The sequence below is a fragment of the Mus musculus genome, chromosome 18 (genome assembly GCF_000001635.26).
Source record: "Mus musculus strain C57BL/6J chromosome 18, GRCm38.p6 C57BL/6J".
NCBI classification, from domain to species: Eukaryota; Metazoa; Chordata; class Mammalia; order Rodentia; family Muridae; genus Mus; species Mus musculus.
In genome coordinates, this window is record NC_000084.6 from 6,105,448 (window position 1) to 6,130,538 (window position 25,091).

The 25,091-nt window shown below is 39.0% G+C and overlaps 1 protein-coding gene across 9 annotated transcripts in view; it reads right to left on the reverse strand.

Annotated features, from left to right (window-relative positions):
- Positions 1 to 25,091, reverse strand: part of Arhgap12 (Rho GTPase activating protein 12) — a 111,651-nt gene that overhangs the window by 81,000 nt on the left and 5,560 nt on the right. For 8 of the 9 annotated variants that reach the window (NM_029277.2, NM_001039692.1, XM_030250623.1 and 5 more), the window contains exons 2-3: positions 10,367 to 10,403; positions 6,238 to 6,992 (exon numbers count right to left, since the gene is read on the reverse strand). In NM_029277.2, coding sequence (NP_083553.2) covers positions 6,238 to 6,915 — 678 coding nt within the window. In that variant the 5' untranslated portion in view covers positions 6,916 to 6,992; positions 10,367 to 10,403. Of the gene's footprint in view, positions 1 to 6,237; positions 6,993 to 10,366; positions 10,404 to 25,091 lie in introns of those variants that run through there. The other variant, XM_017318002.2, reaches the window with a different exon arrangement.

The window sequence follows — 25,091 nt, forward strand, 5'->3', positions numbered from 1 at the left end:
AATATAGAAACTATCTTTCCAAGTGTGCTTGTTAGCCCCACTGGGCTCTGGTGCAGCGTTTTTTACAGAAAGACATTGGCTTGCCAAGCTACCTTTACTTTTTCTAGTGTCCCTTTGTCGCATACCAAGATTATTCTCTGTTTCTAACATTATTAATGAAAACAAACATGGTACCCAAGAGGATTCAAAGGAAATTTTTCTATCAAAACTACACATCATCTCCCTAAGTACAAAAGAGGAAGTACTTTCCCACTCATTTTTTTAATATCCTGATTAATGAACAACAGATCATGAACACACATAAAACACAAAAGCAACATCATTTTAGTATAAATGCAAAAGAAAACTTAATAAATTTCAGCTTTATATACACATAAACACACACATACACACATACACATATACATATATACATATACATACACACACACACACACACACACACATGATCACTGACCAGTTAGATCATTCATGTGACCATGACCAAAACTAGTATTATCTAAGAAGAATGGCCCATGTTCAAAAATCAAATATATTATATATTAGTATACTAAATAGCAACAAGAATGCAAAATGGCTCAGTGGATAGTTCTTGCCACAAGAGTCTGACTACCTAATTTGATCCTTAAAACAATAGCAGGAGAAAATTCAGTTGTTCTGACCTCCACACACTACTCAACACAGACACTGATTTTATTTTTTTACTCACAATCTTATTAACTTCCAAGGTTAGTTCTAACTTGCAGAAAATGTCAAAGTCATCACTCTCTTAACATTAAGACAAAACCAAAAGTCAGGCAATTCATGATTTCCTGCACCCATCAGACAAAAAGGTCTCATGACAAACTACTGCCTCAACATTTGAAGGGGTAAACCCTGAGTTGCAGAGGAGATGCAGCTAAAACAGAAACTACTAGTATTATAAACTGAATAGAACACCTAATTGAATCATGACATCATGACGAATTAAGGCACACACTATTGGAACTAACCTCTGTGAGAGACCCTGGATTTTGGTGGAGTTTATTTCCAAGGCTACCATGAGTCCTTCGGTGGCTCTGACAAGAAAAGGTGAGCCAGTAACCTATAGTCCAAGCAGTCCCTGCTAATAAAGAACTGCTGTCTAAGAAAAACAAACAAACAAACTTCAGCAGAGTTTATCCAACATGGAGAAAGCATTCCCCATACGCCAAAGCCCTCTGAAGAGGCTTCTCATCTCCCCTGAGGGAAAGGGTAAAAGGAAGAAACCCACAGCCCAACAGCAAACAGTATAAGACTGAGATTTAACCACAGGATTACAGAATACTTGTGACAGCTCCCTATTGTGGGCTTCAGTGGACCACAGAGGAAACAGTTCAAAAAGTATGAAGTACATAAAGAGGGAGCTGTTAGAAGAGACTAGGCGTAGTGCCACACACTTGTGAGAGGTAAACAGGATGAAGTTAAAGGCCAGTCTTGCATGTGTAGGCCAATGCGGGTCACACTGAGACTGTCATAAAAGAAAAAAATGAAAGGAAGGGAGGGAGGGAGGGAGGGAGGGACCTCCCAACCAACCAGCCACCCAAAATCCCCAAAGCAACAGAGCCAAAACCACAGATACTAAATTTCACGCATCTAATATATACAACTACAAAAAACATTAAACACAAACCAATTTCTGGTCAAATTAGCCTAACACCTTATACTATAGGCCTATTTAATTCAGTTCCTATTATTTGCTGAAAGATAACAAAACACAGTAATAAAAACAAGTAACACAATCAAACTTGGACACAGCATAGACAATAGAACTACCAGACAGGAAACTTAAGATATGGAAGGCAGAGGCAGGCAGATCTCTGTGAGTTTAAGGCCAGCCTGGTATATAGAGTAAGTTCCAGAACAGCCAGGGCTACACAGAGAACCCTGTCTGAAGGGTTTGGAAAAAAAAAAAAAGAAAGAAAAGAAATTGGATGCTTATTTCAAACTTTACATGAAAAATAATTCAGAATAACTAAAAACTTCACTAAACTGTCAGGAGAAGGCACAGAGTCCATGGTCATGATCTCAGATTTGGCACTGTCCTCTTGGATATGACAACAAAAGCACCACCAACTACTACTTTCCTGGAGCATCATCACCTGCCAGAAAATCCAGATTCTAAAATTGCAAACCTGTATGTTTGTGCAAAAAAGTGTTTAAAATACACCCTGCTTTGTGTATGTGTGTACTTATGCAGATACACACTCCCTTAGTGATTCTGTTTCTTCAAATATACCTAAAATTGCTATGACACACATAGAGAACCAATAAACTGGAGTTCATCAAAATGAAACAATGGTTCTGAGAAAGACCTAACCAAAAGGATGAAAAGCTACACGACAGGATCTTTGCAAGCTATCCGACAGACGACTTAGTATTCCAGACTATTAAGAACTCTCAAACAGTCTATCTAAATGGGAAGTGGTGAGGGAGATGGCTCAGTAGATAAAGGAAAGGAGAAATGAAGCAATAATAGGAAAAGCAGAGTTATTTATAAAAGGCAGAAATACAAGCAAATCTAAATTCTGGGGAAGATGGCTCATCAGGCAAAAGTGCTGACTACACAAGCTTGATGATGAATGGAGTTTGACTCTTTTTTGAGCCTTTGTAAAAAGCTGGATGCACCAGAGATGGTAGCCTATGACTTCCTTTAATGCCAGCACTTAGAAGGCAGAGACAGACAAATGTGAGTTTGAGGCCAGCCTGGTGAGTGAGTTCCAAGAAGACAGCCAACAATACCAGAAAAACCCTGTTTCAAAAACAAAAAACAAAAAAAGCCCAAAGAGCTAGATGTAGCAGTATCTTATGCCAGCATACTCCTAGGGTAAGATGGGAGGCAGAGACAAGAGAATCCCTCAAAAGTTCACAGGACAGCTAGAATGGAATATACAGTGCAGAGGTAAACAAGAGGCCATGCCTCAAAAACAAGCTGTAAAGCAAGAAAAGCAGGTGAGGTTGTCCTCTTACTTGCATGTAGGTGGCATGCACACACACACACAGACACACACACACACTACGTATACACACACACATATATGTATTCATATATATTAAATGATGATAGAAAAGACTTAGCAGTGAATCTGAAGCTGTGAACATAACATTATATTTTGCCAAAGGTCATGAAAAAGTACAAAGAGCAAGTATAAAGAGCATACATTGTAATAGAAATATTTAAAATGTTTAAAATAAATGTTTGCACTATACCAGAAGAAAGGCAATTGCCAACATAGACGTTTTGATGGTAGGAATAAAAATAGAAATAATGGGGCTGGCAAGATGGCTCAGTGATTAAGAGCACTGACTGCTCCTGAGTTCAAATCCCAGTAACTACATGGTGGCTCACAACCACCTGTAATGAGATCTGATGCCCTCTTCTGGTGCGTCTAAAGTCAGCTACAGTGTACAGTGTATAATAATAAATACATCTTTTAAAAAGAAAAAGAAAAAAAAGTAGAAATAATAACAATCACAGAGAGAATCTGTTGATAGACTACTTTCAAAGTATTCCCCTCACTAACCCTCAAATCCTGTTACTCACACTTATGTGCAGTCTCCCACAGAAAAGAGGAAGGTGCTGCATAATCACAGGATGTGACTGTAGGATTTTCAGGATCATGAACTGAAGATCTACCATGTTTCTACCATGCTCTCACTCCTTGATTGCTCATTTTGGGACGTCTACTTGCTGCATTCAAACAACTGTGAAGAGGCTTAATAACAACATTGTAAGCAAGGCATTACAAGTAATTCTTTATCTCAACTTGGCTTGCCTAAGACTGCAGCCTCAAGAGCACCCAAGCTTGCACTAATGTACTGACCCACAAAAGGAGAGAAAGCTGATCAACTTGGTAGTTAATTAAGCATCGATAGATGCCCAATGCCCTTACTATGTGCCTCAGCATCCCTGTTGACTACTCCTTAACTCAGGTTAAGGGACTTTCCCCTCAGGACAAGAGAGGTGGCTTAGCAGTTAAGAGCTCTTGCAGAGGACCAGGGTTTGTTTCCTAGAACAAACATGGTGGCTCACAACCATCCATAACTCCAGTTCTAGAAATCTGTCACCTTCTCTTCTGACCTCTGCAGGCACCAGGCATATATATAGTACACATAAATAAATGCAGATAAAACACTCATACGTAAAATAAATGAGATATCCTTCAACTTAAGACATAGCTCAGTGGTAAAGTGTTTGCCTAGGATACATGAAGGCCCAAGGTTCACCCTGAGCATTACAAAGTGAGTAAAATAAAAGCTAAGCCCCACCCCAACTATCACACAGCTGGCAAATGCTGGATCAGATAAAAAGGAAAGCTGGCCTTAATGACCTCTATGCAAATGTGCTCCCTACTGCTATAGCTCGGCTTTTTGGTATTTTGTTTGGGAACTTATTTTCTGCTGCTAAGTATAAAGCAAAGTGATCTGCTAAGACCAGAGAAGTACAAGTGAATCAGCAAAAAGAAGAAAATGCAAAAGATTTGAGACCATTGCCATGGAGAGCTAAGAGCCTGCCAAAGAATTCTTTATAAGACTTTCAAACGGTGCTAGACCCATGAAAGATCAGGAGCCATGAACTCCAGTGCAGGGAACTTAAGATGATTATAACCAAAAGAACAGGGGATTACTTGTGAACATGAATATAAATGCAATTTTAGCTGTGAAACAATTATTATGGCTGGATGGAATAGGAAACATATCTTTCCCAAGTCCTCTAAGGTTCCATAAGGAACTAACTACATACACAAACATTTCAGAAATATCTCTCTCCATACATATATATGTCTGTATATATGTAAATTTTAAAGACAGGGTCTCACTTTGTAGCTCTGACTGGTATGGAACTTGCTATTTAGATCATCCTGGCTTTAACTCAGAGATTTGCCTACCTCTGCCTCCTGAGTGCTAAGATTAAAGGTGTGCCTCAGCAAACACTACACAATCTACACCAAAGTGTCACACTAAAACTGAGGACCCACAGAAGACAGTGCTAGTACTACTTCATGCCTTGATCTCAGACAATGGAAATTTTGCTACAGAATTTTCTCTTTTCCTATATCCTCTCAAAAATGCCATAAGCAGTTATAGAGTTAAGTTCCCAGCACCAAACAAAACAAAACAAACAAACAAACAAACAAACAAAAAAAGCAATCAACAAAGAAAAGAGAGAGAAAAGGAGTTGGAGCTTCTCTTCACCACAAACAAAAAACAAAAAACTGAGAGGAGAAGAGAACACAACCTTCAGAGCAAATAGTTGTTTTTAAATTTCTTTTAATGATAAAAATCAGAATTGCCAGGCTAGAGAGATGGATCAGTGGTTAAGAGCACTGACTGGCCCTGAGTTCAATTCCCAGCAACCACATGGTGGCTCACAATGTAACCATATGACAGTATACTCATATACATTAAATAAATAAATAAACTCTTTTTAAAAAATCAGCTGGCGTAGTGGCAACGCCTTTAATCCCAGCACTCAGGAGGCAGAGGCAGGCGGATTTCTGAGTTCGAGGCCAGCCTCGTCTATAAAGTGAGTTCCAGGACAGCCAGGGCTACACAGAGAAACCCTGTCTCGAAAAACCAAAAAAAAAAAAAAAAAAATTCAGAATTGCCCAATTTCATACATGTGCTTTTTAAATGACTTTGTTTGAAAAATAAACTAGTATTCACAATCTGAAAAGAAAACTAGGTAGGGAAAAAGCAAAGGCCAAACCTATAACACCATTCTTTCTGGGCCAGTATTCACTGCAAGGAGAAATACTTCAGACACCAACATGACTGGAAATACAGTTATCCACCCTATACTGCATGGTGTTCCAGGGTAAGTCTTTCCCATACACCCATATTTTACACCTAGCACTTGCTAGCAACAAGTCAAAACGTACAACCAGAAAACAAAACACATGTTCTTTTTTTAAAGAATTACCTACTGTTAAAGGAGGTGCTTCCTACCTAATGCACATCAGTAGGGAGAAAAAAAAGTTTTCAGGCTCAAAATAACTCCCACCCCACATAGATGTAAGAATTATGAATACCACATAGGGATTTTCTCTATGAATGTCACAAGCTATTTTACATATTTTTTCCTGCTCTTTAAATCAGGATCGACTCTGTGTGTTCCGAACACATAAAGCAAAACAACCAAATTTATAACACTATGGTTTTAATTAAAACATCATTTTTATTTAGGCAAACTCGCATTTCACCGGCCTTTTCTCTTACCCTCATCTGCTCAGTGGAGCTGCTGCTAAGTTCATCTCCAGACTCGGAATCCTGCTGTATTCTTTCGGAGCCTTCTCCAGCTGAGTCACATGACTGTTCCTGAGAGAAGCTAGTTTTCTCTATGTCCAAGAACTCTGGCCCGGGAAAATGACCAAATAAGCGTGTCCTATTCTGGCTGGAAACTTTAGGAGAATGTGAGTCACTGTTAAACTTTCCATTATTATGGGTCAGGTCCAGGCTTAGGTTGAGAGTCTGGCCTGAATTATAATTGGATCCGAAATTCTGATTGGCATCACGAATAAGACCTGTTCCTTGAACAGATGACGATGGCTTTCCAAAACTTGAAAGCTCAGGCATTTTGTTCACATTTTCTGTCGATCTCTGGAGATGCATACTCTGTATTGTCTTCATAGAGTTATTTGGCAGTCCTGTTGCCTGCTTCACAGGTGGCATCAGAGCTTTGCGAGTGACCTCCTTGACATACTGTGCTGGCACATAAAATGCTTTTGAGTTCTCATCAGGTCTGACTTGCCACCAGTCATCATTGGTCTTCTTCACCAGGAGGTAGCGCTCCCCTTGTCTGATCACAATCTTTCTGTCCTTTGCGTCATACTCATAATCATACTCCACCTCAATATACGCTTGTCCTGCAGTGATCTTTCCACTTCTCTCGGCCATTTCTACTCAGTAATACTCACTCTCAAAACAGATAGCATGCCACATTATGCCTTGTGCCTCGATGCATTAATATAACACTATTATTTAAGCAGAGAAAGAATAAAGAAAAAATTAATGTAATCTAAATTTGATACTCATAAACATTATACATACCATTTAAAAATCATTACCTTTTGTTTTGTTTTGTTTTTGTTTTTGTTTTTTGTTTTTTTGAGACAGGGTTTCTCTGTGTAGCCCTGGCTGTCCTGGAACTGCTGGCCTTGAACTCAGAAATCTGCCTGCCTCTGCCTACCAAGTACTGGGATTAAAGGCGTGTGCCACCACTGCCCGGCTAACTTCAAATCTTTTTTTTTTTTTTTAAAGAAGATTTTTTTTTTAATTAGGTATTTTCCTCATTTACATTTTCAATGCTATCCCAAAGGTCCCCCATACCCCCCCCCAATCCCCTACCCACCCACTCCCCCTTTTTGGCCCTGGCGTTCCCCTGTACTGGGGCATATAAAGTTTGCAAGTCCAATGGGCCTCTCTTTGCAGTGATGGCCGACTAGGCCATCTTTTGATACATATGCAGCTAAAGACTCTAACTTCAAATCTTAAGCTCCATAAAGTAAGCTTGTCTAGTAACACATATATCAACCTACATTTAAGACATTTTCATTCTAATTCTTCAATTATTTACGATCTAAGAGGACAGAGTAAGCACTGTTTGTTGTACAGGTGTAAGCTGTGTCCCATTGAAGGTGCAGTCAAATCCTCACCTCAGGACTTATAAATAAAGGTGGTCTTAGCTGAAAATAATGGTCTTTGCAAATGGAAGATTAAAACAGGGTCATTGTGGTGGTTTGAATTAAAATGGCCCTCCTAGGCATATAGGGAGTAGCATTATTTTGGAGTAGGTGTGACCTTATTAAAGGAATTGTCACTGGAGGGCTGGCTTTGAGGTTTCAGAAGCTCAGGCCAGGCTCACTCTCTGTTGATCCAGATATAGAACTCCCAGTTACCTCTCCAGCACCATGTCTGCCTTTGTGCCACCATCTTCCCATCATGAAAATTAATGGACTAAACCTCTAAATTGTAAACCAGCCCCAATTAAATGTTTTCCTTTATAAGACTTGCTGTGGTCATGGTGTCTCTTCACAGCAATAAAAACCCTAACTAAGACAGTCATATTTGATAAGAGTGAACTTATAATCCCCATGTCAGTATCTTTTTGTTATATGTACTATATGGTATGTATGTTCCTGTATATGTCTTTTGTGTGTGTTTGAGCACACATGTGGTGCATGTCAATGTGGAGGCTCAAGGTATCTCCCTCTATTACTTTCCAGGATATCTCACTAAACAGAGGTTTGGCTAGTCTGGCTGGCCAGCTTGCTCTGCGGATTCTCTGTCTATACCTTCCATGTGCTAGAATTATAGGCAGGCTGCATTACCTAAGGGCTAGGGATCAGAACTCTAGTCATCAGAGTTGTGTAGCAAGTACTTTACCAGATAAGCCTTCTCCCCAATCCTCTCTCTGTGCCCCCTCCATGTCTTTAAAAATGAAGGAGACAGATTTAGAAGCAGGGAAAGGGGATAGGGGATATAGGTTAGTGTGCTTGTCTAGCATGCATGAAGGCCTAGACTCAACGCCCAGCACCATATCAACAAAGCATAGGAGCATAAGTCTGAATTCTAGCACTTGGAGGGTGGAGGCAGAGGACCTTTAAGTTCAAGTTCATTCTGTCAGGTCCAAAACAAGGCTCACAGTACTTATGGCTTCTCCCAGCCTCTTATCCCACCTCCTATCCTAAAACTCGCCAGCTCAGGGATTGGGCTTCCCTCCCTTCAACCAGCTCCTCATTCCGGTATAAACCTGCTATTTTGGCCACAGGCTCTCTTGGTTAGCTTGCCCTCTTTTCTCTTCTTTCTTCATCTCACTTCTCTCTCTTCTCATAGCCCAGTTCAGTCTGGACCCTTCCAGATATCTCTGGCTGAGCTCTCCCTCATATCTACAATGAAATCCTTTTCCTCAACTACATCTAGGAGCAGTTAGGTATTTCCTCATTTTCTTCACATCCTAGGCTACATAGCAAGTTTGTTGTCAACCTAGACTATGAGAGACTGTTTCCAAACAAATAAAAAATAAAGGGAGGAAGCAAAGGAGGAAAGAAAAGAGGAAGACAAAACAGAAGAGTCAAATAGAAGACAAAGGCCGAAACAGGCAGAGTATCAAGGACTCCCAGCAACAACAAGCTATGATGAAGCAAGGCAAGACAAAGGACGTCAACACTAACACTTCCATAACTCTGGATAAAGGTTCTCTCATCTTGGAGCCCAGGCTGACTTCATCAAGATCTGCCTGAATCACCCAACTGCAGAGATTAAGGTCATCATTCAAAGCCACCCACTTACTGTACAGTCTAAGTATCACAGATCCAAATTTTAAAATCTTGAAACTTTTTCAGCACTAACATGGCAAGGGTCAAAATAAAATGACCATGCAAGTTCTCATGTGATGGGTTGTTATATATTCTGTGCAATAACAACCATTCTTCTGAGGTCTATAGTCTCTAAGATAAAGCTAGTAAGCTACTGAAAACTCCTCTAAGCCGTGGGATATTTCTACTATCAAGAAGAGTTTTGGTCTTTGTTACTGAAACAGAAACTCAGAGAACAGCAACAAGAAGAATGAATGTTTCTCCTGTAAATGTACCACAGCCATCTGTTTGTTCCTGGCATTGGCTGGATGTTCCTGATGCTGACCAGACACCTTGGGGAAGCAGACCCAGCTGTAGGATGAACAACCAATGGATCTCAAGGAACAGCACACTGTTCACCTCTGCTGGCTTTGACTCTGATGAACCTGAATATTCCTTGGGGCCCAGCAGGCCTTCCCACAAGGCAGGCAGAGCCATGAGCATGATGACAGTATACCTCACCACTTCTGGTTATGACTCAGGGGGAACTAGTGGGCAGAGGATTGGTAAGGAGAGGTCTATCCAACTTTATAATATAATAAAAATTAATAGAGTTAGTATAATTCTTACATACTTAATAATAATTTTGAAAACAAAAATATTTTTACTTCCATTTGGATGCATTGTCATCTAGGATATATATTTTTCTCATCATGCTATACTGAAGCCCATATGTAATCTGTAAAATTACTTTTAGAAATATTTAGATAATATTAGTGCTCTCTAGTGCTGACTTTTCTATTTGTTTCATAGTTGTCAAAATATTCTCAAAAAACAACTTCATAAAATACTTGATTCTGTTTCTTGTTTGGAATGTTGGTTGTATGCACTGAAGTTTCCCTGCTTACTATTAAAAAACAAAACAAAGCATCATTTTTGATTTTTAAAAAAAAAAAAAAAAAAAAAAAAGCTAGTAAGCTGAGGTGGTAAGTAAATTAATTAATAAATTAATAAATACAGTGGCACTGTTTCAAAAAAAACATTAAGCTTACCTTGGAAGGCTGTAAACATCTGGTGTTTCATTTAAACCTAAAAATTAAATAAAAAAAATTATATCTCTAAACAAGATTCCTTAAAGACTAAGCACATAATGTGTATAATTTTGGAGGCATAATTTTTACGGCGGTGATAAGGGACACAAGGGATCAATTTTGCCACTGCCTTTGCTTGTTGTCACCACTGTACCAACACCCCTTACTTTTATTCCAACAAACAGGGATTATCTGATAAACAAACTTGATAAATTTTTAAAATAATTGCTTCTCTAAGTCATGGTGTTGAGTGGGAATAGAGAATAATTATATATGTTTAAAGTTGTTAGGAATCCTAACACATTTCTCCCCACAGATTACTTACTCTTTCTAAAAAGGAAAACAGACATTGCAATGCTTCTTTTTCAATGACAAGTTTTAAGCCAAATGATCGACCTTATCAATCAAGAGTGATACCTAGGTGAGACACACCTAGAGTGTAGACTGTCTTTTATGTGTCTTCTTATCAAAAGTATATTTCAGCTGGGCATAGTGGCACATGCCTTTAATCCCAGCAATTGAGAGGCAGAGGCAGGTGGATTTTGAGGCCAGCAACATTAAGTTCAGGACATCCAGAGCTACATAGTAAGACCCAGTCTAAAATAAGTAAGAAATAAAAAAAGCATATTTCACTTCACACAATTACTAGGAAACACACAAATCCAGAAGGCAAAACATTCCACTAGAAAATAGAAATAAACTTTTCAGAGTCAAGGTCATGAAAAACGAAAAGGATAAAAGATTTCTCAATACTAGACATTTTTTGTTGTTGTTGTTTTTTGGTTTTTTTTGTTTTTTTCGAGACAGGGTTTCTCTATAGCCCTGGCTGTCCTGGAACTCACTTTGTAGACCAGGCTGGCCTCGAACTCAGAAATCCACCTGCCTCTGCCTCCCGAATGCTGGGATTAAAGGCGTGTACCACCACTCCCGGCTTACTAGACATTTTTTTAATTAGATTATTTTCTTTATTTACATTTCAAATATTATCCCCTTTCCTAGTTTCTTTCCTCTTCCTCCTCCCCCTGCTCCCATTCCCAGTCCTGGCATTCCCCTATACTTGGGCATAGAACCTTCACAGGACCTAGAGCCTCTCCTCCCATTGATGACCGACTTAGCCATCCTCTGCTACATATACTGCTAGAACCACATTTTCACCATGTATTTTCTTTGATTGGTGGTTTAGTTCCAAGGAGCTCTGGGGGTACTGGTTAGTTCATATTGATGTTCCTTCTATGGGGCTTCAGTCCCCTTCAGCTTCTTTGGTACTTTCTCTAGCTCCTTCTTTGGGGACCTTGTGCTCCATCCAATGGATGACTGTGAGCATCCACTTCTGCATTTGCCAGGCACTGGCAGAGGCTCTCAGAAGACAGCTATATCAGGCTCCTGTAAGCAGGCTCTTGTTGACATCTGCCATACTGTCTGGGTTTGGTGGTTGTTTATGGGATGGATCGCCAAGTTGGGCAGTCTCTGGATGGTCATTCCTTCAGTCTCTGCAAGTCCTTCCACGTGTATTTTATTTCCCCTTCTAAGAAGGATTCTGAGCTTCTGAGCTAATATCTGCTTATCAGTGAGTGCATATCATGTGTGTTCTTTTGTGATTGGGTTACCTCACTCAAGATGATATCCTCCAGATCCACTCATTTGTCTAAGAATTTCATAAATTCATTGTTTTTAATAGCTGAGTAGTACTCCATTGTGTAAATGTACCATTTTCTGTATCCATTCTTCTGTTGAGGGACATCCGGGTTCTTTCTAGCTTCTGGCTATTATAAATAAGGCTGCTATGAACATAGTGGAGCATGTGTCCTTATTACATGTTGGAGCATCTTCTGGATATATGCCCAGGAGTGGTATTGCTGGATCTTCCAGTAGAACTATGTCCAATTTTCTGAGGAACCGCCAAACTGATTTCCAAAGTGGTTGTACCAGCTTGTAGTGCCACCAGAAATGGAAGAGTGTTCTTCTTTCTCCACATCCTCGCCAGCATCTGCTATCATCTGATTTTTTGATCTTAGCCATTCTGACTGGTGTTAAGCTTTGCAATTTTATGAGGTCCCATTTATTGATTCTTGATCTTATAGCACAAGCCATTGCTGTTCTGTTCAGGAATCTTTTTCCCTGTGCCCATATCTTCCAGGCTCTTCCTCACTTTCTCCTCTATAAGTTTCAGTGTCTCTGGTTTTATATGGAGTTCTTTGATCCACTTAGATTTGAGCTTTGTACAAAGAGATAAGAATGGATCAATTCACATTCTTCTACATGCTAACCGCCAGTTGAGCCAGCACCATTTATTGAAAATGCTGTCTTCTTTCCACTGCATGGTTTTGACTCCTTTGTCAAAGATCAAGTGACCATAGGTGTGTGGGTTCATTTCTGGGTCTTCAATTCTATTCCATTTATCTACCTGTCTGTCGCTGTACCAGTAGCATGAAGTTTTGATCACAATTACTCTGTAGTACAGCTTGAGATCAGGCATGGTGATTCCACCAGAGGTTCTTTTATTGTTGAGAATAGTTTTTGCCATCCTAGGTTTTTTTGTTATTCTAGATGAATTTGCAAATTGTCCTTTCTAACCCTGTGAAGAATTGAGCTGGAATTTTGATGGGGATTGCATTGAATCTGTAGATTGCTTTCGGCAGGATAGCCATTTTTACTATATTAATCCTGCCAATCCATGAGCACAGGATATCTTTCCATCTTCTGAGATCTTCTTCGATGTCTTTCTTCAAAGACTTGAAGTTCTTATCATACAGATCTTTCACTTCCTTAGAGTCACACCAAGGTATTTTATATCATTTGTTACTACTGTGAAGGGTTTTGTTTCCCTAATTTCTTTCTCAGCCTGTTTATCCTTTGTGTAGAAAAAGGCCAATGATTTGTTGGAGTTAATTTTATATCCACCTACTGCAGTGAAGTTGTTTATCAGGTTTAGGAGTTCTCTGGTGGAATTTTTGGGGTCACTTATATATACACCATCATATCATCTGCAAATAGTGTTATTTTGACGTCTTCCTTTCCAATTTGTATTCCTTTGATCTCCTTTTGTTGTCTAATTGCTCTGGCTAGGACTTCAAGTACTATATCGAATAGGTAGGGAGAAAGTGGACAGCTTTGTCTAATACCGGACATTTTTATAAGCAAAACTGGTCAGAAGTACCTAAAATTTACCACATCCAAAATCTACTTCTTATCTATACAGTACCTTTATCCTGCCCAATTTGCTCATCATAGTAAAGAGAGCTTTCAACCTTTGAACTGTTCAGTCTCTGCTTTCATGTATTACTATATACATCAGTACAACTTTTCACAAATTCGTCCTAAAGGTGATGAGATGGCCTAGCAATTAAAACGTGCTGCTCTTCCAAAGGACCTGAGTTCAGATTAGCATCCACACTGGGTGGCTCACATATGTCTAGAACTCCAAGTCCAGGGGATCCAATGGCTTCTTTTAGCTTCAATGGACCATAACACAAACACACACACACACACACACACACACACACACACACTGGACCCTAAGATGTCAGTGAAGCTGAAAAATGTTGTCATAGTATTCTAATATCCTAGGGTAACACATTACTCATATTTTCGGTAATACAAAGTGTACACACACCTACCATGCTGCAGTAGTATAAAAGGCATAACACAAATATGCAGAGTATAGTATTTGGTAATAATAAATTAGTATAATAGTTGTTTTTATACTACATTTTATTGATACTTTAGAAACTATCATCTAATACATATATTTACCTATTTTTAAAAGTTCTTACAGCAGTAATGTAATGTGTGCCATGTAATGTTGGCAGCACCCTCATACATCTTGTGCTTATTACAATATCACCTACTGCATCAAGAGACCACATGAAATAAGTAAGCAGCCAGTCTGTATAAACACACTGATAGTCCAACAATGAGGGAATCAGCCAATGACAGATCTCACAATTCGACTGGTTGGTACATGAAGTATAACTGTACTTTATCCTTGAATGAGTTGGGTTTTCTTTTTTTGAAGAGCAACATAAAATGAGAAGTACCTTTGACTATGTATGGGAGATGAGTATGGAGACATGCATCTACTTTTCACAAGATTACTATAGCTTAGAAACTTCAGAACTGGTCAGTGTTTGGTTTTATGCTACTGTAGAAAAACTGTGGCACTGGAGAACAGCAATTAGTTACAGGCCAATCCATATTCCCTCTTTACTGCCAGGCTTTATGACTGCACCCACCCTAGTGACTACAAAGACAAGTATGCAGGAACAGTTACCGAGAAAGAGGATTACACAAGAGAGTCCATTTCAGTAATTCAACATAAGACATCCAATCTACAGTTTTAGATAAAGGCAATGAGATGTGAGAAAGCAAGTAAATGTGGTAGTTAAATAATGTCATCTATGTAAAAAGGTAGTCACATACCAAGGTGGATGAGATGAGCAAGAAGACACATGGAAATGAGGATTGGAAGCTGCAGATAAATTATTAGGTCAAAACAGAGGTAGGAAATGAAATTGAAAAACACTAAATAACTGTTAAAATCATAAATATCTAAGAAACTACATAGTATATTACACAATATAAATACTTCTAAGAAAGATCAGATAAAATGAAGTCTTATTGCAAAGAATACCTTGAAATTGATTAAGATATTCATGGGATAACTATAATAAGACAGATCTAAGTGAAAATCCTGCATATAACTGTGTGAGTCATTTATTCTATTTTGTCTAAGAACAGGCTACAGTAAAATGAAAGTTTACTTTGATTTGGATTTATTTCTTCCTCTTCTCCTTAAATCGGGTCAGAAGCTATTTATTCTGATAACTCTAGATAGAGAGGATTCTGCTTATTTAACTACAACACTCCTGAAATTAAACCTATTCAGTACTTATCACCACCTGCCTCTGTCTATGCTTGCACCAAACACAAACTGCTAAGCACCAGAACATTCAATCTTTGCATGTCTACTTCTTTGAACACCCCCCTGCTTTTCTCAGCAATGTTTTAAATGTTCACATGACACTTTCAAGCTTCTTGCAAGTCTTCCTCCTCCCCTGTTGCAATCACTTCTTCCTTACGTTTCAACAAATACATACACACACATACATCTTTTGTATTTATGGAGAAAAGGTGGGAAAGGGTGTGTGTGTGTATATGTGTGTGCGTGTGTGTGTGTGTGCCGGCCCACACGCTCACACTCCTATAGAGATCAAGGACAACCTCAGATAGTCTCAGGTACCATCTATCATTTTGTTTGTTTTGCCTTGAGACAGAGTCCAACTAAATAGCTATGTAGACTAGGCTGGCCTCAAGCTCATAGATATCCTTCTCCCTCTGCCTAAAAATTAAACATGTGAACCACCACACTGGGCTCTGTTTTGTCTTGGTTTTTTTTTTTGGTTTGGTTTTTTGGGTTTTTTTTGAGACAGGGTCTCTCACTGGTATAGAATGCACCACGAAGTCCAGGCTGGCTGAGCAGCAAGCCCCATGGATGCACCTCATCTCCACCTTCGCTGGGCTGGATTACAATCACATGCCACTGTGCCTGGCTTTTTCTGTGAGTTCTGTGGAGCAAACTTAGGTTTCCAGCCAACTGATGAGCCCATCACATCTACCACTGTTCTGTCCTCAGCTCACTTAGTATTTTCCATCATGCTACTTTACCCATCTGTTAATTTTTTAATTGCCTTTCTCGTGTAAATTACTAAGAAACCTACCACAAAATATACAGCTTAACAAATGTTACCTTCCTCCCCCAGGACATCTGCTTTAACCAACTATATCTTACTAGATATATCAAAAACAATCCAAAACAAAAACAAGGAAATAAAATCTTAAGAGAAACAAAAACTTAAGTAAATAATTTATAACTAAGCGGTTTATAATTTAAGACTACTCCAGATATGCATAACACATGCAGTAATTCTGATACTCTAGTACCTAGAATGATAAAATGCTAATATGCATCAAGCATGTAAATATTAAGCAATCTAAATATATCAAAGCTGAATCACTAATTCTTGGCACTACATTATCCACAATAATAAAATAAGGCTATAGCATTATCGGTAGTAGAATACTTCTTTAATATTTGTGAGAACCTCAAAACAAATAAGAATAAAATAACTGGAGATGGGAGTTATTGGCATTAAGATAAAGATAAGAAAATGGGGGACAAATGTGACTAGATATGTTACATACATGTACAAAACTGTCAAATAAAAAAAAGTGATAGTAAATCAATTTTTAATTTCTTTAAAAAAAAAGGAGCTGTAACTCAGTTGATAGACTGCTTGTTTGCCCCTAATATGTACCCAAACACCACAAAAGGGGAAAAAATAGGAATAAAATAATAATCCCCAAACAAGCACCCAATAAATAAGATAAAGTGTAATGAGCAAAGCAACAATAAAACTCACAAGGTACCAGCAGAAGAAACTGTGCCACCAACTAGTTTTCTGAGTTGTACATTTGTAATCATTAGCAAGTATTAAGCTCAAGTTTTTTTCTTAATGAATCCCAGCTTTCTAAGAATGAACAGATACACAATATAAAATACTTCTCTGAATTAAAACAGGCAATGTAACGAAAGAAAGGCAAATATCATAAATCAGTCTGGCTATAAAAAAAAAAAGCAAAAATAGGATAGGAAATGAGTTGATAGTTATAAAGTGGTACAAGACGGAGAACCAGCGAAGGAAACACAAAAGCAAGACTTAGGCATGAAACAAAAATGAGGAAACAGCGAAAGAAGCATTTGGAGAAATAAGCATTTTAATAAAAGAAATATGTAAACCAAGCCTTTAATCCCAGACAGAGGCAGGAGGATCTCTGAATTTCAGGCCACCCTAGTGTACATAGTGAATTTGCAAGTCAGTCAGGGTATATTGAGACTCTGTCTCAAAAGAAGAAGAAAAAAATTAAAATGTTAAAAAAGAAAATTAGCACAGGGTATCTGGAAATCCATGTGCCATGAAAGACAGAAACGGCATCATCTCAATGACTTTGCCTTGAATGTAGTTCACAGGCTGGAGTTTTATGATCAGCAGTGCCCAGCATGTGCAAGGTTTAGTGTGCACATTGGGGTAAAGGGTGCATCAATTCAACATAGAAATACAAGCTTGGATTTGGCAATGAATTTTAATATTTAACAAATTTATAAACATGAGGAAGAAAAAGCTAGACTTTACTAAAATTAAAAACGTCTGTAAATCAGCATTTTGAAGAAACAGACTCAATTTCATTTTTCTTGCAACACTAGTAAACAGCCAAGAAATGCAATCAACCTGTTTCCACCAACAGATGAATGACAAAAATATGGTGTATATATAATAAAGTAGCTATCCATATAAAAGGATGGAACCCTGTCATTTCTGACAACATATCAGAATTCACAGGATATATGTTAAGTAAGTCAGAAATAAAAGACAAATCCTGTATGGTCTCACATGAAGTCAAGAGAATAGAAGTTCTCTCCTGGCCTGGGGAAGCCAGGAGAGAGCAGAATGGGGAAAGCTTCTATAACAGTGGTTCTCAGCCTTGCTAATGCTGTGATGGAAGAGCTACTAGGAAGGCATGACTTCCTACAGCCCAAACTCTAGATCAGGAAACAGGTCCCAAAATATAAAGGACAGAAATCATGCAAAGTTAGTTCTCTGCTCACAATAAATTTGATCACAATGAAGTTATACACTTATGAAACCATAAGAAACCCAAATTTGGGCTGGAATATAATCTGAATACAGAGCACATGAGGAACAGACTCTTGGTTAGATCCTCAACACCACTGAAAAAAGTAAAATGGTTGCTATTTAATGTTAAGGTAAAACCTAACATGATGACACACACGTATAATCCTAGGGAAGGAAACAGAAGGATTCCTAAGGCTAGTGGGCCAGCCAGCTTCTCATGATCATGTACTCCAGGTCAAAGAAACTCTTGTCTCAAAACAAACAAAAAGTGGGACTTCTAACTTCCATACACAAGCAAACGCATACACAGGCACACATACATGACATATACACATATTAAAAACTAACCACAAAAAAGAACTCCTGGCTGAAAAGTTTCCACTGGTAAATTTACTCAAAATGAGCCGGGCATGGTGGCGCACGCCTTTAATCCCAGCACTCGGGAGGCAGAGGCAGGCGGATTTCTGAGTTCGAGGCCAGCCTGGGTCTACAAAGTGAGTTCCAGGACAGCAAGGGCTACACAGAGAAACCCTGTCTCAAAAAAACCAAAAAAAAAAAAAAAAAAAAAAAAAAATTTACTCAAAATGAAGGGGGAAGATCACATTTCTACAAAAAATGATACTGCTAACCAGTATGATTCAAGAATATAGATAGAATCAAGAATATAGATAGAAAAGTTGCTAATACAACTGTAGCAAACTAGATCCCTTTAACCTCCCCCCTCATCTCATGTAGTCTACACTAACTAGCCTTGAACTCTTTATGCCTAATGACTTCAAACTTTTAATCTTCCTGACTCTACCTCCCAAGTTCTATGATTCAGGCACACACCATCATGCTTCCCTTCCAACAATATTTTCAAAATCCAATGTATCAAGTCCAAGAACAGTACTAAGTTGAACATTTAAAAAACCCATCAACTCAGCTAGGCAGTGGTGCCACCCGCCTTTAATCTCAGCACTTGAGAGGCAGAGGCAGGTGGATCCTTGAGTTCCAGGTCATTCTGATCTATTGAGCACTCCAGGACAGACAGAGCTGCAGAGAAACCATGTCTTGAAAAAACAAAGAAAAGAAGAAAAGAAGAAAGAAGAAGGAAGAAGAAAAGAAGAAGAAAGAAGAAAGAAGAAGGAAGAAGAAAGAAGAAGGAAGAAGAAGAAAGGAAGAAGGAGGAAGGAGGAAAAGAAGGAGAAGGAGAAGGAGAAGGAGAAGGAGAAGGAGAAGGAGAAGGAGAAGGAGAAGGAGAAGGAGAAGAAGAAGAAGAAGAAGAAGAAGAAGAAGAAGAAGAAGAAGAAGAAGAAACAACAACAACAACAACAACAACAACAACAACAACAACCACCAATTCGGGCTGGAGGAATGGCTCAGAAGTTAAAGGCCAGGCACCACCTTGCTCTTTCAGAGAAGCCAGGTTCAATGCCAGCACCCACATGGTGACTCATGACCATTTCCAGGGCCTCCCAAATCCTTCTTCTAGCCTCCTCAGGCACTGGGCACACAAATGATAACCAGACATACCTATAAGCATTTAATAAAATAATAAAAAGTTTAAAATACATTTATTTATTTAATTAAAAATTCAGTTTAAAAATAGGCAGGGATGGAGAGATGGTTCAGCAGTTAAGAGCAATTCTTCTCTTGCAGAGAAGCACCCGGCACCCACGCTGGGCAGCTCACAACTACATGTCACTTCAGCTCCACAAGCACTTACACTCATGTGCATACAAAAGACACAAGAAAATTAAGAGTTGATCTTAAAAAAGAAAAAGAGCCAAAGACTTTAACAGATACTGTACCAAAGATCTACACATACTAAACAAACCTATTAAGAGATCCATACCATATGCCATCTAGGAAATGCAAATTAAAATAACAATGAGATATTAGTACATGCTTATTACTAGGGCAATGTCCAGAATATTGACAGCTTCAAGAACCAAGCAGAGTGGAGTCCCAGGAACGCCTTCAGTGCCGGTGGGAAAGTGAATGGTTCAGTAAAGACACTCAGGAAATTTCTTTCAAAACTAAACAAACATACTTTGAGCACATGCAGCAGCAATTGTACTCCTGGGATTTTGTTTGTAGTAGTGGGGTTTTTTTTTTGTTTTGTTTTGTTTTGTTTTTTGCTTTTGTTTTTCAAGACAGTTTCTCTGTGTAGCCCTGGCTGTCCTAGAACTCAGTCTGTAGACCAGGACGACCTTGAACTCTGCTTCTGCCTCCTGAGTGTTGGGATTAAAGGGGTGCCATACCACTGCCCTATTACCTCCTGACTTTTACCTAGAGAAGTTAGAATCTAAAGTCTATATAAAAATCTGCATACAGGTGACAACCACAATGCTGTCTATAATTACTACAACCAAAGAGCAACTAAGAGATCTTTCAGTAGGGAAATGGAGAAACTCTGAGATATCCATAATGTAATTTTCTTTATTTACATTTCAAATGCTATCCTGAAAGTTCCCTATACCTTCCCCCTGCCCTGCTCCCCTACCCACCTACTCCCACTTCTTGGCCCTGACATTCCCCTGTACTGGGACATATAAAGTTTGCAAGACCTAGGGGCCTCTCTTCCCAATGATGGCCAACTAGGCCATCTTCTGCTACAAATGAGGTTAGAGACACGAGCTCTGGGGGTACTGGTTAGTTCATATTGTTGTTCCACCTTTAGGGTTGCAGACCCCTTCAGCTCCTTGGGTACTTTCTCTAGCTCCTCCATTGGGGGCCCTGTGTTCCATCCTATAGATGACTGTGAGCATCCACTTCTGTATTTGCCAGGCACTGGCATAGCCTCATATGAGACAGCTATATCAGGGTCCTTTCAGCAAAATCTTGCTGGCATATGCAATAGTGTCTGGGTTTGGTGGCTGATTATGGGATGGATCTCCAGATGGGGTAGTCTCTGGATAGAATTTGTTTTGTTTTATTGAGACAGTTTCAAATTCTCCATCCCCCTGCCTCACCCTCATGAGCAATTTTAGTGCAATGTAATTTTAGCACACACACACACAAAAGAGCTATTAAGCCACAGAAAAGCATGGAGGAAACATACCACCAAGTAGAAGAAACCAGTCGGAAAATGAAATACGGTGCATGATTGCAACTGTACAACATCCTGAAAAAGGCCAACTAGAGACAGTGAAGATCAGAAGGCCAACCTATGATTTCATGTGCTAGGAGAATGTAAGATGAGCAGCTACAGTACCTTGAAGGATTTCTGAAGTAGTGAAAATACTGTTCATTTTATTCTAACACTGAATAAATAACATATTTGCCCAAACCCATACAAGGTGCACTACCAAACCCAAACTCCATTTACATAAATTACTGTACTGCTCAGGGACGACAACAACAATGTAGGAGTCATTGTTTTTTTTAAAAATATACAACTGGCCTACACCTTTACTCTCAGCACCCAGGAGGCAGAAACAGGAGGATCTCTGTGTTTGAAGCCAACCTGGTCTACATAATGAGTTCCAGGATAACCAAAGTTATAGAGATCCTGTCTCCAAAAAAAAAAAAAAGAAAAGAAAAGAAAAGAAAAGGAAAGGAAAGGAAAAAAGAGGAAGAGGAAGAAAGAAAGGAAGGAAGGAAGGAAGGAAGGAAGGAAGGAAGGAAGAAAAAAGCAGGCAAGAAAGCACTCTAGTATAGAATGTTCACAACAGAGATGTTTCACAATTTAGGTCCTAGGGATCCAACTCAGCTTGTCAGGTTTGAAAGCAAACACCTTTACCTGCTGAGTCATATTCAAACATGCAAACAGTAAATTCAACATTCATATGATACTCTTTTTGTTGTTTTTTTGTTTTTCAAGGCGAGGTTTGTGTAGTGGCTGTACTGGAACTAGCTCTGTTGACAAAGTTGGTCTCAAATTCATAGAGATCTGTCTGCCTCTGCCTCCCAAGTATGGGGATTAAAGGCAGGCACCACCACAGCAGGGTTCATATAGAATTCTTGTATCATATACTTCACTGAAAACAAAATGAACCACAGACGTTATAAAACTTATAAGAGGAAAGATATTAGTGATTATTGGTTTGACAAAGGTTTATTTTGGATTTTGGCAATGTTTTTGAGACAAGGTCTCACCATGTAGCCCTAGCAGGTCTCAAACTCATCATCCTCAGCTTCTCAAATACTGGACTTACAAGAATATACAATCACATTCAGCTTTTGTCAGTGGTTTCTTCTAATGAAGAACAACAACAAAAAAGCAAAAATTCAAATTGAATTTCACCAATTAAAAATCTTTTTGCTAGAGCTCCTGGCATTCCTCAGCATGTGGTAACTACTATGGCAACAAAAGCAGGAGTTGGGGAAATGCTAATTGTCCTCAAAACTAGTCTTGTCTACTTTGTCCAATGTGAAATAGTAAGCTTAATGAACCTTTTACTCCTACCTTTTTTATTACCAAGACACCACTCTCTGTAGTTTATCCCTTGGAGCATCTGGTTGCTAACCTACAGGATGATCTCTTGCAGCATCAGGTCACCTTCCCTATAGGATGTTCTACAGACTGAATATTCCTCCCATAACCAGACTTCACAGGTACAGAAATTAAAAGACTCCTCTCCTTATTTTACTTTATATCTTACCTGTTTTTGGCTTCTATTCTACCAATTTAAGAGTTCATAATTCCCAATGGCAAATGCCTCCACTAAACAGATGTAGTGACTGTAAAGACTTCCCATTGGGCATTTAAAAATAAAAAAGACACCACTGAAAAAATGATTAGGAAGCTATGGATTTTTGAAAATATATTTCAACAAAGAACTCTGCATCGAGAAAATATAGAGTTTTCAAGTTAATGACAATTCAACATAGTCCCAGCACTTGGCAGAGGCAGACATATCTTGTTATACCCATCTCAGGAATGCCATTCAATAATAAAAATTAGTGAACTAACACCACAACAAATTGGGCAAATTTCAAATAATTTTACAAGACAATCCCAAACATTGCATGAGAGTCCATCTGCACAAAATTCTAGAAAATGTAAACTAACTTAAGAAAGCAGGTGAGTAATGCCAGGGAACAAGGGAAAAGGAACTCAAGAGATTTGGGACTAAGGGGGGATGGATATACTCAGTCTTGATAATGGTGATGCCTTCTATATTTGATTTACATAAGACAATTCCTGCGGCTGGGTAGTTATTACCTCACAGTTCTAGAGTGTAAATGGTGTGGTGCTAGCAATAGCTAGGCTGTGGTGAGAGTTCATAACAAATAGCTTCAAAGTCATGACAAAGAAATGGAGAAGGGGAAACCACTGAGCAAGAAGCCCTATCAGTGACAAGGAAGAGTCAGGCCAGACTTGTTCTCTTACCAATAACCTTTCAAAAACTAGCCAGGTTTAATGAGAACCACAATTCCTCCTGAAGGTGGTACACTCAACAACTTCATAATTTCCTGATAGGCCCTACCTCTCACAGGTGTGTCTAATCTTTCAACACTGCAACAAGATGTTCTCATTTGCAAAAGTCACACTCAAGAACTGTGTGACAAATGCCAGGCAGTGGTGGCGCATGCCTTTAATCCCAGCACTTAGTAGGCAAAGGCAGGTGGATTTCTGAGTTCCAGGACAGCCAGTGCTACACAGAGAAACCCTGTCTCAAAAAGTAACCAACAGGGTGGGGAGGTGTGGATGTGGAGCAGTTGGAAGGTGGATGGGAGGAGCAGGGAATGGAATATGGAGTGTAAAGAGTAAATTAAAAATAAAATAAAATTAAGTAAAAAAATAACTGTGTGACTGAAATTTTTAAAACCACACATCCAAAAGAATCATCTTATTCTAAGTTAGACTACAATTTTGTTTTGGGCCATCTTCATAGCTTACCTTTTGCTTTGCTTGTTTGTGTGGCGGTTTGAATATACTTGGCCTAAGGACTTGCACTATTAAAAAGTGTAGACTTGTTGAAGTAGGTGTGGCCTTGGTGGAGGAAGTGTGTCACTGTGGGGTTGGGCTTGAAGACCCTCCTCCTCCTAGCCATGTGGGAGGCACATGTTTCTCCTGTTTGTCCAGAACAGCTCCTCCAACACCATGCCTGCCTGCCTGGATGCTCTCATGCTTCCTGCCATGATGAGAATGGACTGAACCTCAGAACCTGTAAGTCAGCCCCAGTTAAATGCTGTCAGTTGCCTTGGTCACGTGTGTCTTTACAGCAATAGAAACTCTAACAAAGACTGTTTTTGAGACAGGGTTTATCTATGTAGCTCTGGATATCCTATAACTCACTCTGTAGACCAAACAGTCCTCAAACTCAGAAATCTACCTGCCTCTGCCTCCCGAGTGCTGGGATTAAAGGCATATACCATGACGCTCAGTTTCACGGTTTATTTTTTTCAGAGGCATCTGCAAGTTGGATATACCTGCAAGCTCCTAAAACACCACCACACTGAGGAGCAAGCTTCAACACATGGACAAACTCAAATTATGTTTAAACTATAGTATTTTCTCTGGCATATACATTTTACTAAGTTCATCAAACTGTACATTTTAAGTCAAACAACCAAGCATTACTACTTACTTACTTTTTAAAAGAAGACAGGGTCTTACTGTATAGCCCTGGCTGACTTAAAAATGTGTAGTCCAGGCTGGCCTTGAACTCAGAGTTCTACCTGCCTCTGCTTCCTGAATGCTGGGATAAAAGGTTCTATTTCCACTATACCTGACAAAAATGCCTTTTAAAAAAGTGTTCTTTAGGATAAGAACAGTAGCAACTGAAACCTACACACATCACTCTGAGAATGCAAATGACATAACTATCCTAAAAAACAACTTGTCAGTTCCTAATAAAAGTGTATGCTTACTGTATTAGCTGGCAATTCATCCAAGAGATGTAGCAATGTCAGACCACAAAAAGGTCTGTCAATCAGCCACCAAATGCCTAAACAAACTCATGTACACACCTCTATAAAATAGTAAACACAAAGATTTTTGAGAGACGAGAAAGATAAAATGTGTACTAATGTATCTACCAATATAAAAAGCACAATAAAGA